Genomic DNA, 13,778 nt, shown 5'->3' on the forward strand with positions numbered 1-13,778 from the left:
AGCACTCACTCAGTATTCCTTTAGTAATACTTTATTGAGGAGCACAGTATAGGGAGAGTTAGTGAGGATATTTAAACGCTTCAGGGGTATAAAACAGAGAAAACACAGACCTAAAGTTGTTCTCATAAAGTCAACATACTGCGGCTCTCTACAACAGGGCAACATGCAGGTCTCCTAACGCAGCGCTCTGGGAAATACAACAGGATGGACACATGACCCAGATACAACAGAGCTCCACACATACTCAGAGCTCAAACATACACACTGTGTTACACCTGCTGGATAATACTGCACCAATATGTTGAGTGTTTTACCAGCGAGATAGAGAGCTTATTTAAGAACTGTTTTGAGTGTTCACAGTATAACAGGACAAAGAGCTTGTAGCACTAGAACAAGACAGTTTCTCCTCGAAACAACACAGTTGATTTAAATTCCCTTAAGAGAGGGTTTAGTTTCTATTTTCTTAAAACTATGTTACTGCTAAAGCGACAGCACAGATTCTGTGTTAGTAGTTTAAAGCTTAATATTGGTTTATTTTAGTTACACTTAACCCATTCACTATTGCCGACGTCTACAGCTGTAGACATCTTCCTAATCATCACACAGGACATGGGACACAAGCTTTGATATATTTGAATTAATACAACCTTTTTTATATTCTCAAGTTAACCGCTCTCCCCATCATGACACCAGTGTGCTAAAACAGAAAGTGTGGCAGTAATAATTTAATACAAAAGTTGTCATGTTTATCGTTTCTTGGTTAACACTTTCAAAATATTCACACATTGACAATTCCACATTTCCCCCATAATCTGTAAATATTAATGGATGAGGCCTGAGTATCAGTCATCTGTTCCTGCAGGGGGCTCCGGAGGCGCATTGGCAGCAGCCGCCATGTTGGAAATCCTGTCTCAGCCTAACTTTCAGTCAACCTAACGACAGGCTGAGAGCTGAGGCGGGTTTTGATGAACTTAAGAATTTTGCACTTCCGCATTGGCTTCATTTTTCAACACCGGAGGTCGCCGCTTGCTTTCCTCCCACGTTTATGATGTTGTCTCCCACTGCTGTGTTACTGGTTACTAGCATAGCATCAATAAAATTGAGGATATGAAGATGGAACGGTTTTTGAAAATTCATCAGACATTTGCAAAAAATGTGGTGGCGTTAGCAGGAATAGGTCGAATGCCAAAAAAATGAAATTATTGACCAGAACTTACATTGGAATTCGACCAATTCCTGCTAACGCAATCATATTTTTTGTAGCATGATATGTAGTATTCCTAGCTAGCTGTTATGACAGTAAGCTAATGCTAGCTAGCTAACAATGGCAGCTCTTGGCAGCTTATTAAACACTTGTATCTTGAAATATGGCCTCTTTGTTCTCTATTCAGTGTCATTTTGGTTGATCAGTTGGGAAGCTAATACGTTTGAACCGTTTGTATAACAGGCCTACTGCATTTCAACTTTTTAGCTTTCCTTTCTCTGCATGAATAAGAAAAACAGCCACTGTCATACTGTTTTTCTGTTTTAGAAAAAGGAGCCATTTTAGAACATATTTGATATAAATGATAAAATTCTAAAAATGAAAACTTATGTACAACATGATTGTCTATCACTATGTAATTTCACAGATCTGTAACCAAATGATAATTTCTTAGCATATTCTTTTACTTCTGTCTCATCTTTTTAGCACGCTAACAAGCTTAGTTGATAGCATGCTAGTTTTTTACTATTCTCTCAAGTCATAAAGACAAGTTAAGCTGACTGACTATAATGCTGAAGGTTACCTTTAGCTGGCATGAGAGTGCTTTTGATTTGCTCATGTGCTTCTCTGCATTTCCCTTAATTTCAAACTTTTTATTTCTTTCCAATACTACTCTGACGACGGCGACATTATCAGTGATATATTAATAGACAGTGAAGCTGCACATATATTGATATAACTTTAACTTTTATGAAGAACTTATTTCCCTGGATGTTTTCTGGCTTTTTCAAATGTAGGTTGCAGGAAATGACAGAAAACTGCCTAGTTTGAAGGGAGGAGAACCTTAAAATTACCGCCTACAAAAAGAAGGTGTATCAAGGTAACTGTTAAACCGTGCCTGATTCAGCTTTACTTAAATGTTTGTCCACAGAGTCAACAATGACAAGCAGCTTTATAGTGACTGAATGTTGTAGTTTTGGGAATTGTTTTTAAGCAAGTATAAATTTAGAGTTTTGTAAGACAGCAAAGGAACAACATAATGTTTATTGGCTGCCTTTGCTAGCTCAAGGGAGCTTAAATAATTGGCACACATTGGAAAAAGATGACCTTGAGTTACTCTCTAAATGAACGCAAAACATCACTAAAGAAACATGTACAATTTGGATATTTCTAGTTGCTTGTAATATTCACTGCCTCTGCTCCCAACGGCAACCTATCACTATACTCTGATCCTACTTCACAGCTGTCGAGATTCCCTCGGCACTGGGACAAAGTAAATGATTCTGTCATGATACTTTCTTCGGTGTCAGCCTCTCTCTCTCCGTCACCGCTCTCTGTCTCGGTCTCCCCCTCCTCCTCGTCCAGGTGGCTGCCGTTGATCTTCCTCTTGTAGTCGTTGTGAGGTGCGTGGGTGTTGAAGTTGACGGTGAGGTTCCTCTCCATGTGGTACTGGTCTTTGGCCTTCAGGATCAGCTTGTAAGTCTTGCTGCGGTATTTGTACACCAGGTGGAAGCAGGTTGCACCGAGGAGAGGCACTGTGGAAACGGTGAGGAGGCAGATGCTGACCGAGATGATGATGAGCAGGTTGGATACCTTCCTCCTGGTGGTGAAGAGAACCTGGACCTCGCAGTCCTCACCTCGGTAGGTCAAACACAGGGAGTAGTTTGTGCCAGGGCGCAAATCACTGAAGACGTATGTGTTGACGCCGTCTTTGATCTTTGACCACTGCACGGCTGAGTGTTTGCGGTCGCCAGTAATGCACAGATACAAGCCATTCGATGGGACATTTTCTGAAAAGTCTAAAAGACCTTGTTGCTCTTCACTGCCATCGTCAAAGCTCTCAGGCGAGGCGTCCCAGGCTTCCTGATTGGCGTTTCTACCTCTCGGTATGAGCAGAGGATTGAGCCGCACTGTCGCTTCTGTTTCCGACACCCCTAATGCAATCACACCAAAGTCAAATGTGTACTGTTTGACTTCTTCCAGGCTCCCATTAAGAACATGGCTGGAAATGTATGTTGTGTTAGCCGTCAAGCCACATTTGCTAGCGTGTGATGAATGTCTGGTTGCTTCTTCAGAAGATTTTGACTCTGCAGTTGGCGCCAAAGTAGGTACGATGTCTATGAGGTCTTTAGTGTTTAAATCAGGAAGATGCGCAGAGTCTGAAACAGATCTCCTGTCTGTTGTCTTTTGTGAAAGTGGTGGTGCTTCTGTGGAAGTTTGTTTTGTGGAAGTTGCTTCTGGTAAAGCCACCGTCTCCACTGACACCAAATCTTCCGCTCTTCCAAATTCATTTGTGGCAGAGCAGCTGTAGTTGCCGCTGTCTTTCCTCCTCAGATGTGAAATGATCAGAGTCCCGTTATTGAAGACTTTCACTGGATTATTGGACAGTAAGGAGTCATTGCTTGTTCCTGCCAAGTCATCTTCAGCGAACGACAAAGCCACCTGCTGCTTCTGACGTTGGCTGCGGATGCTCCACATGACCAGCGGCTTTGGATTTCCAGTGAATTCACAAGTCAAGAACAACGAACTGCCTTCATGGAAAGCTGTGTGGTGACTAGGCTGGAATCGTATCATGACTTGTGGGCTGGTGCACTTTGACTCAGGCAATTTTTCAATCAGTACCCCTTTGAGTTTCTCTGGAGATGCACACATGATTAAATTCTGCTGTGGTACTGAGATAATGGTGGTTGCAATCCAGTCTCTGAGCCAGTCGAGGGAGCAGGTGCATGAAAAAGGATTTTTAAAAATTTGCAAATGGGACAAATACATCAAACTATCAAACGTCCCTTCAGCTATCGTTGTGAATCTGTTATCGTTGAGTCGGAGGGATCTCAGGTCTTTGAGGTTGGAGAAAGCATCCCTGGGCAGGTGGAACATCTCGTTGTTGTTCATCTTTAGCAGATGTAGGCTGGTGAGGTTTTGCAGATCCTCCCAAGGAAAGTCCACAATTTTGTTGTGGCTCACGTCCAAGTTTCGAAGATGAACCAGAGGAGTGAGGGTTCCTTGTTCGATGGTGACGATCTCATTGTGGGCCATCCACAGTGACGTCACATGGGTGACATTGTCAAAGCTCCCTAATGGTATTAAAGTGATCTTGTTGGCGGACAGACTCATAGTTGTTATAATAGGAGGAAAATCATCAGGGACTTTAGTTAAGTCTGTGTAGGAACAATCACCAAGATAGGCGTCGGATTTATTGGAGCAGGTACAGCGCTCGGGGCATCCAAGTCCAGTGGCGACAGACGTGACAATCCACAAAGAGAAGAAGAAGCTGTCTGCAGTCGCCATTTTCTGCCCCTGTAAAAGACATTTACAGTCCATCCATCAGTCAGAGGATGCAACTTTATTTGGAACATTTCATACAAAACAGGCTATGGCATAGGCTTACAAAAATAGCAACATAAAAGTAAAGAGCAGCACGGGTTTCATCTTTAAGAAAATTAACCAAAAAAATCTAAATAAAAGATACATGATTCAAATTCAGCCTTTTCCTCGGGTTTGACTGGAATATTTACCGTAGTGCTGCTACTAATGTTTTTCTTTGATTTGGTAACATTAATAGATGAATCATTTGGTCGGTAAACTTTGAGAAAATATTGTAAAGTGTCCGACCCAGTTTGTCCAACTCCAAAGTAATGCCTTTAATGTTTCATCCAAAGATGTTGATACTGTTGAAGAGACTGAAAACAGAATTTCTGTCATTGTAGCATAAAAACTATTTTGAGAGCATGTTAAATGTTGCAGCTTGTAGTCACCCATCATGTAGGGGCGTCCAACTTATTGTAGCCTTTAAACCGACTCATGGCTGGTGAAGTCCAGAGTAGTTTTTATTTATTTTTCAGTGTGCAGCCTTGTTTACATGAACAAAAAAACTGTTTTACAGTTTAAGACATGCATGAGCTTTGGTTTTATTGTTAGATTTTTGATATTACTGCATATCATTTAAAGTGTCATCATTGTGTTTCTTCCTTCTGTTTTTACTTATTCGCTCCAGTATTGTCTTTATTGTTTTTTCCTTCCCAGAAAGGACAACAAAAGCCATCAGGAAAAATGAAAGGAAAATAAGATAATTATTTGAATTTCCCTTTGGATCAATAAAGTATCTATCTATCTATGAATAGATCTATGAAGAATACAAGCTTATAAATACATTTAAAACAGATTAATTACTGTTTTGAATGTATACAATATAAGTATGTACTCTACATATTTTAAAATACAGACTTACATTCAGAGAAAGTTACAAATGATACAAATCATTTTCTCTCAGGCATTAAACAATGTATGTTACTTAAAATATGTTTAATTATTGTTTTAATTGCTTTAAAAGTAAATACGTTTTTCTTTCTTTAACAGATATTTGCAGGCATGTCTATAAATCCATTTACTTGAGGTCTAGTCATTCTGCTCTCTGCTAAAATGACGTTTTGTCGTCTCGTTTCATTTTCTCTGACAGACAGCAGTGACAGGACAGCTCTGATTTTACAGTGGTGGGGCCCCGTGGTGTCTGAGAAATCAGACAAAACAAACCAGCTGGTGCACAAACAACCTCACAGCTCATCCATACACTGGCTGAATGTTATTCCTTTAAAGCTCTGTGGACGCAGTGCAGCTGATGAGAGAAATGAGTCCAGCTGTAATTGAAGACTGTCAGAGTTAAGGCTTTATGTGTTATTGTCCCAGACTGAAGCTTCCTCTTTTTTAAACTACGCAGCAGCCTGAGGAGCATCTGTCCTTGCAGCTGAAAGCAGCCGCATGTCTGCTGTTTGTTTACAGGCTCCGCTGCATGGAGGGAAAATCACCGGTAATATCCAGAATATAAAAATAACACCGCTGCTGTCAGTGAAATCTAACTCTACAGGATCAAAGTTCATCCCTGTGAAGACAGCCAGACGCAGGGTCGCACATGAATAATTAATGCGGAAGGGAAATACGATCCATCACCTCTTTTTAAAAGGCTCAAACTGTGTGACGATCTTACCTCCTGGATGTGTCATATAAGGCTCACCTGTGTTTGTATCTTTATTACGTGCAGATAATAAGATGCGTCAGTCCGTGTTCGCAGTCAACGCTGCCGCGCAGGAAACATGTTGGTTCAAAGTTTGAGGATGAAGCCGAGTCCGTCTGTTTCTACATGATGAAAACACGCGTGTCCTCTGCGCGGGTCCTCCTGTCTGTGAATATGTGTGTCATACTGACAGAGTTATCTCACCTCCTCCTCATCCTTCCCTCTAACCCCCCCTCCCTCCTCACTGCTCGGAACAGCAGCATCCACGTTTTCTCAGATGATTTAAAGGGGAAACCATTCTCATCACTGTGAGGATGTGAGGGCTTTATTAGACTATAGATAATAGGCTATATTATACTACTGATACTATAATTATCAAAATGACTAATATTTATAAAATAAGAATAAATAATGCCTTTTATGTCTCCAGAGGGACCTGATAGAAGTCTGGTAGATTGCCTCGAATGATGTCACCCCAGTGCAGAAGTGCAACAACTGCAATTCCGCGAGTGTCCACTTGAGGCTGGCTCCAAAAGGCCCAGAAGTCACATACACACTCCATAAAAAAGTGTCAGCTTTAGATTTTAAAGAAAGACAGTTAGTCATTATAAGGGACAGATCTGGAAGTGGCCGCGTTGTAGCGCTACGGTCAGCATGGAAAATGCCACAGATAGCCTTCCAAAACAGCCATTCATAAACCAATGGGTGACGTCGCTCAGATTTCGGCCATCGTTATTTATGGTCAGCTTCAGTCAAGGTTAAGATTACAAGTTCTTAAATATAAATTAAATCTTGGGGTATGAAGCCTGTCAGAAGTTTACTTTACACACTCGTGCAGCTCACTGCTTATTTCTGAATGAATGGCTATTGCAGCTAGAAGCTATATTAGCTACTAGCAAAACACATCCAAATCTGCTGTGAATAAGTTGCATTGTGGGTAATGTAGGCGCCATGTTTTGACAACTAATGAGTAAGTCAAATATAGCATCTTTCAAGAGCAGACATCACAAAGTGCTTCACAGTAAAAAAAAAAAACAGACAGTCACATAAAATCAAATACAGACAAATCAAACAAAGCCAAGTCTGAACAGATGGGTCTTTAACTGCTTCAACTTCATATTGTTCAAAGGATGTTTCCAGACATCATTTTTATTTCCCCTACAATCCATCAGCAAAAGATACATCTTCCTACATCTTCAAATATACAGTATAAGTGAAGTCTGCTGTGAAGAACTCTTAACTTCTTGTGGATTTTGGCGCCCCCCTGTGGACAAAGTGGTTAATCTGATCTTTTTGCAGAACTTGTCCTGTCCAAGGTATCACCTCTATCTCTCTCTGAACTCAACTGTCTGTGAATTATTTTTTTGGAGATAAAAACAAAGGAGGATGAGTCTGTTTAAACTACATAGTAGTGAATAATGTCCCAACACGACCATATCCTGTCCACTGAGTTCAAGGCGATGCCCTCAGGCCGCCGCTTCATACCGCCCCTAAGGAAGACAAACTGCTATTCCAAGTCTTTCAATCCCTCCGCCATCAGGCTGCTAAATCTTGATAGTAACCACTCTGAATGAAAACGTCCTTGTATTCATCTCTCTCTCTATCGTGTCCCGTGCTCTTGGGTTTAACGATAAAGTGGATTATTCCTGAGACTTCTGCAGCAGAGGTCTGTATGTACATTCCTTGATTGTAGTCTTCAATGTGACGGCGGTGCCTCCTTGAATATCATGTTATGTATTTATTGATTGCTTACATTTGTCCTTAAACGTTTCATCTGGCCCTTGTAGGTGTCATTGCCCAAAGAGACCACACGAGGGTGTCAGCGTACAGCGCTCATCTTTTTCAAGTACTGATTTGTTTGTTTGTCGTCTCTGATAAACTCCTTCTGTTGTTTGTTTATAAATTTATAAAGTTTTCTAAGTCTAAGTCATTGTGTCGGTAAAATGTGAGAGTAAATGTTTAAAGTTACATAATGTTTAAACATACTTTTGTTCATGTCTGGCTGAGCAGCAGCTGTTGAGTTGGGTTGGTAGACGCTTGTAGAAAACGACACAGGGACTGGAGTTAGCGATCCTCTTCAGATTTAACTGAGGGATGAGAAAAAGATGAGGAGAGATAAGACGAGATGAGAGGGCGGGGATGGAGAAGGGGAAGGGTTTGGGAGGTGAGGAGGAGAAGAGGGTAGGGAGAGCTGGAAGGGTGAGGAACACAGGAGGGGGAGGAGACCAAGATGGAGGGTAGAGGCAGGCTGCTTCTTCAGCTTGTATCCTGAGAGCTTCTGAAATGATGGATGTCAGAATATCACTCACAGTGACAGCTAACTGCAAAGCTTCAAGTGAAGAAAGAAAAGCCTAGAAAGAAGGCTCTGCTCATTGTTTCCAAAAAAAGGTTTCATCGGCCCGTCTCCTTCAGGGCACATGTAGGTGATCGTCTCAGCGCTCACTGTATTCTTCTTCTTTCTGACGAACAGATAAGGGTTGTAACTTTTTTCTGTAAAAAAGAAATCAATAAAACAGGAAATAAGAAGGAGGGACGAGATGAGAAACTGCAGCATCAGCAAAAGCCATCAAACTATGTACAATGCATGCTTCACAATAAATATACACAAAACTGTGGCAAACACATAAATGAAAAAACAAGATATGTGGGATATTTCTTGAGCCATTTTTGCATTTACACCAAAATGTTTAGAATATTTCACTCTGTATGAAATTAGGATATTGATAAAACTGTCTTTCTTGGACAGATATTGAAGTTCATCTTGATGTATTATGTCTTGCTGCTTTTTCTCTTTATGTTTGATCAGTAAACTATTTCAACACTAAATGCATCGAGGCCTTACGGAGCCCCTGAAGTCCCAAAAAGTGAAAAAAATCTTGTGTGCACAAGATAATTATATTGTGAGCAAAAAATGATAACGTGTGGGCGCTGCAAATGAAACTTAGACACCACACAAGCTACAAAAACACCTCTTAGAAATATATCTAATATGACGTGTACAAAAAAAATTCAACATCATCCTATACTTCTGTAATGAGCCTGGTTTGCCTGAAGGGGGCACTACAGTCCTTAAAAAGACACGCATGTCTCAATTCAACCAGGATGACTCTATATCATCTCTAACTGTTTATGATACTGTATGTTGTGTGTTTTATGATAATCATGAACCCATATGTCTTCTAATGGGCCAATCCATCCTTATTACTGTCAATCCCACACTCTCAGGTCTGCTGATGCAAACCTCCTGCCCCCCCCATGCAGGACCAACAAATGGTTTTCCATTGTCACTCTCACCCTCTGGAACTCACTCCCAAAAATCATCAGAGACCCCCCCTCACTCACCACCTTCAAAAAATCCCTAAAAAGTCACCTCTTCAACATCGCCTTCAACCACTAACAAATACTGTCCTCATCCTTCTTCTCTTACATTATTTCTGCGTTGCATTGTTTTCACTGTTTGGTTTGTTGTTGTTGTTTTTTTCTTGTTAAGCGTCTTTGAGTACTTACAAAAGCGCTATAAAAGTCTAATGCATTATTATTATTACAATTAATAACCTCTTTGCAAAGAACCTGCTCATCAAAGTTGTGCTGTTAATTTTTTTTTTTTCTCGTCTGAACTGGCAATGTAAACATTAAAAGAACATTTGTGAGAAAAATACCTTAAATTATATGAAATGCATGTAAGAGATGAGCGCTTTTTCAATGCAATCAACTGTTTTTCTCTCATTGCTTCCAGACGTCATCATTAGTGTTCCTGCAGATTATAAAACTTTGTATTGACTCAGGTTTTTTTTTAATGACAGTCGTGACCACACTAGGTTAAAGCTTGAAGGTCAGATTAATGAGGTCCCAGCATTAGCCAAGTCTGGAAATTGGTCTGGTATCTGGAAAGGTGCCAGTCCACTTCCTGAGCACTGTTGAGGTGCCCTTGAGCAAGTCACCCCAAAACTGCTCTGGAGTGTTTGCTGTGGGCAGCCCCCTCACTCTGACACCTCTTCATTAATGCATGTCCATAGGATCCTGTTTGTGCATGTGTGTGTATTTTCAGCTTCTGTGTGTGTAGCATGTTCATTAAATAATGTAAAACCAAATCTCCCCTGGCGGGATTAATTCAGTATAAATTAATAATGTTGATGAAGGCAGTCTGAGGCCTTTCTGTGACACATTTTTTGGTCAAATCTACACTTTCTGTTGTTTTATGTACAGGCACTTCTGCTCCTTTTACATTTTACCACCAGAGGTCAGTATCTGCTTGTGTTGTGACTAAACCAAAGCCAAACTTACAGAACCTTGTTTCAAATTCCTGCTCAAATATTAAAGCCACCAAGAGCATATTGGAAGGACTTAGATAATTGTTTATTAAAGGTATCTGATAAGACTCTCTTTCTCTGTTTCCCCCTCTACCTGCTGCACACCTGTTCTCTCTCTCTCTCCTTGATTCTCCCGCCTCCTTCACCTGCTGCACCTGAGTGCAAAAAGGGTATTTAGAGGAGCCTGGTAGGAGAGACAGAGGGTCACACACCCTCTGGGCAGCCATGCAGTGATGAGCTTTTGCTTCCCATTTTACTATTTTTTTCCCCACACATGTCTACATTGCTGGGTTTTGTTATTTTAGTTTGGGCTGGAGATACCTGGGATCCTCTCTTGGTTTATATTTTAAGGTCTCCATTTTTTGAGCCTTGGTTGAATTAATTTTGGTTAAGGAGGCTGTAAAAATGGGACTGAACCAGAAGTGTTTTAGTATATAGGTCATAAAACACAAACAATAACCAGAGAAAGTCAAAAATCAGGAGAGGTTAGACTTGTGTTCTGCTTGATGGTGAATAAGTCATAATCAAAAAAATCCCACTGCTTTGTCCAAATTAAAGAGCTTTTAACTAAGTCATGAGTTGACAAGAGTACAGCACTGACTTGATCAACCTCATGGTGCCGCAAGAAGGTCAGAGAATCAGAAAAGTCTGTCCTCTCTAGACACCATGGATGTTTGTGCTGCATGGAAACAAATATTGACCATATAACAACAACAAAAGTTGTCTTATAACATAATCCTCTTGTGGTGTAGACCGGCTTTAACATTTCAGAGAGAAGAATTAAAAGGCAGATACACGCAGAGCAGAACCAGACTCATTGGTGGAAAGACGGCGAGGTTGGAAAAGTGAGACAGAGAGAAAGAGTTGTTAGGACATCGACTAACAACTTGTTTAAAAAAGAGATCACTAGTGTGCGCACATCCAAGCACAAGGCATACAGGTGCAGGACATATGAATGTATTAACTGCAGAAAAACAGAGAAAGGTCCACACACTATTCAGCTCCAAATGAGCAACAATGAGCCCTTGGAAGATCTCTCAGATCCAAACGTTGCCCTGTTTAAAATGCATAATAATAGAGACCTTTCTTTCTCTTTTCTGCAGGTAATGTATTTAATCCATTACATTTAGTGTTAAATAATAATTTCCTGTTCATCAATTACCCTCCTCACCCCTGTGTAATATTTTATGATTACTGGGTTAAAATCCGTCATGCATCTCAAAAATCGGGTCCTAATCCACCTGAAATCGTATGGTGTTTGCGCGGCTTAAGCTGACATTCAGGCTGTGTAAATGTGTGAGTCTGTAAATAAAGGCACACCTGGAAGGGGAGTCCAATTAGGCACAACTAGGGTGCCAATCGCATGTCTTGTGCCGTGCATCGAACTGGTGCTGATTACGGCCTGATCTGCTGCTCCCAAGTGGCCGGATTAATTTCTGGCACTTTTGAAATTTTGATATGACTGCATCTTGCACAGTGACATCAGAGCCACCATCCGATTCACAGACTTCAGTTTTTTTTTCCGTGATTGCACCTGCGCAAACTGGCAAACAGCGTTGAAGAGCACAACAGCAACAGCAGGCATGCCTGTTTGATACGTCCCCTCCTATCATGAAATATATTAACAAGAGGATTGTTGGCAGGAAGTAGCTGCAGACCTCCAGCTGCCAGGGAATGTTTTAGTAATTATGATATTTAGCTTGCTAGTAGCTTTGTGTTTGATGCTGACGTGTGTATGTGTGACACAGCAAGAGCCGTAGATGAAACTTCGATCTGAGGGAGTTTTCAAAGGGGGACTTGTTAGTTTGAAAACTTCCTATTTGGAGGTTGTGGTCCTTGAAGTGGACGTCCAGGGTTTTAATCTGACCTGATGCACCTTTCCCGCATGTCATTCCCCACTCTCTCTCTCGCCCCGATTTCTGACTCTATCCAATAAGGCAAAAAAACAACCTAAATAAATCTTAATAAATAAAACCTATGCACCTATGAAGGGCAACTAAAAGGCGATTAGCCATTAGCCGTTTGCTTATGTTCACACCTCACTGCTCTGTAAAAGGTGAAAGTTTATGTGCCCATGCGCATGCTGTTTTATTTTAAAGCCACACCGCCTACTATTAGCTGTGCATTTCTACTACAGCATTTTTTGTTGTTTTGAGGGTCTGTGCGTTATCAAAAAATGTTAGGCTATCGTCTGAACGCAGCCTTAGCTACAGCTAAATTTACAGCTAAAATTAGCATTAACCATATTCTTGCTAAGTGCTTATTAAATGTGCTGTTTCATTTGGAAAAAAAAAGCTGAAAGTTTTCTAAATATTGACATAATTTCCTGATCAGATGTTGTGTGATTGACTTGGGGAAAAAAGCAGTAAAACATGATAACAGGATTGTAGCTTGGTTCCGCCGTTTGAGAATATTTAACGCAAATTGTCAAGAGACTGAACCTAACCCCCCCCCCCCCCCCCCCCCCCCCCCCCCCCACCTACCTTTTCCCCCCGTGTGCTGCATCCATTTCCTGGGTAACTTACACCTCTCAATGTGATTTCAGCAGTAATGTGTTTCTATTGCTCCTCCTGTAATGCCCCGCAGTGTCTGTGCTCGGCTGCATGAGGAGCTCTGAGGGCTTTGGAGAGCCTCATTTACCTCCATAATCTTCCTCGGTCGTCGACATGCTAGCAGGGCGTAATGCACTCAAACACACACAATGTTAGAGATAGAATAAGTCCAAAAGAGAGTCCTTGTATACGGCTGGGTTGAAGGGAGAATTAACATAGTGAAGACGCTGCATTATGCAAATGTGTTATGGTTCCTCTCTCTGACAGTGCTGCTAAATTGGATGATGTTTTATGATGATGTAAGAGTGAGTTAAGGCACGATGGATCAGTGCGTTTAATACCTCTTTGATATACCTCCTCCTCCTCCTCGACTCGTCCCCGCAAAGAGATGCCGAATTTTTCTTTTTTGCCAGCTTGCCTCCGCGACGCCTCCCACAACCGGTTATGATTCTTGGCGTTCAGGCTCAGAGAGTCAATAAGACAATAACACAGTGTTGGATTAGTCTGCGGATGAGCCGGGGTCGCTGCTGACTGCAGGAGCTGAGAGTGTTAAACCTTTACCGCGGGGATAAAAGGATTGGAAATGTGTTTAGGCTGCTGAGTGCCTCACCCGGCCGGCAGTCGTTTTATTTAGTTAAAAAATAAAAAGAGATGGCGACTTTTTCTCGGTGTGGTTTGCAGTCATGAGGAGAAGTAAGGATAAA

General features: G+C 41.2%; 1 protein-coding gene across 1 annotated transcript; it reads right to left on the bottom strand.

The window, feature by feature from the left end:
- Window positions 1–353: 353 nt before the first annotated feature.
- On the bottom strand, window positions 354–6,419 carry LOC109988611 (immunoglobulin superfamily containing leucine-rich repeat protein 2). The gene is made up of 2 exons (XM_020640148.2): window positions 6,213–6,419; window positions 354–4,501 (listed from the first exon to the last, which is right to left on the bottom strand). Exon 2 carries the CDS (start codon window positions 4,490–4,492, stop codon window positions 2,375–2,377), a length of 2,118 nt encoding a protein of 705 aa, XP_020495804.1. The 5' UTR covers window positions 4,493–4,501; window positions 6,213–6,419; the 3' UTR covers window positions 354–2,374.
- Window positions 6,420–13,778: the final 7,359 nt, after the last annotated feature.

The sequence above is a fragment of the Labrus bergylta genome, chromosome 3 (genome assembly GCF_963930695.1).
Source record: "Labrus bergylta chromosome 3, fLabBer1.1, whole genome shotgun sequence".
Classification (NCBI taxonomy): domain Eukaryota; kingdom Metazoa; phylum Chordata; class Actinopteri; order Labriformes; family Labridae; genus Labrus; species Labrus bergylta.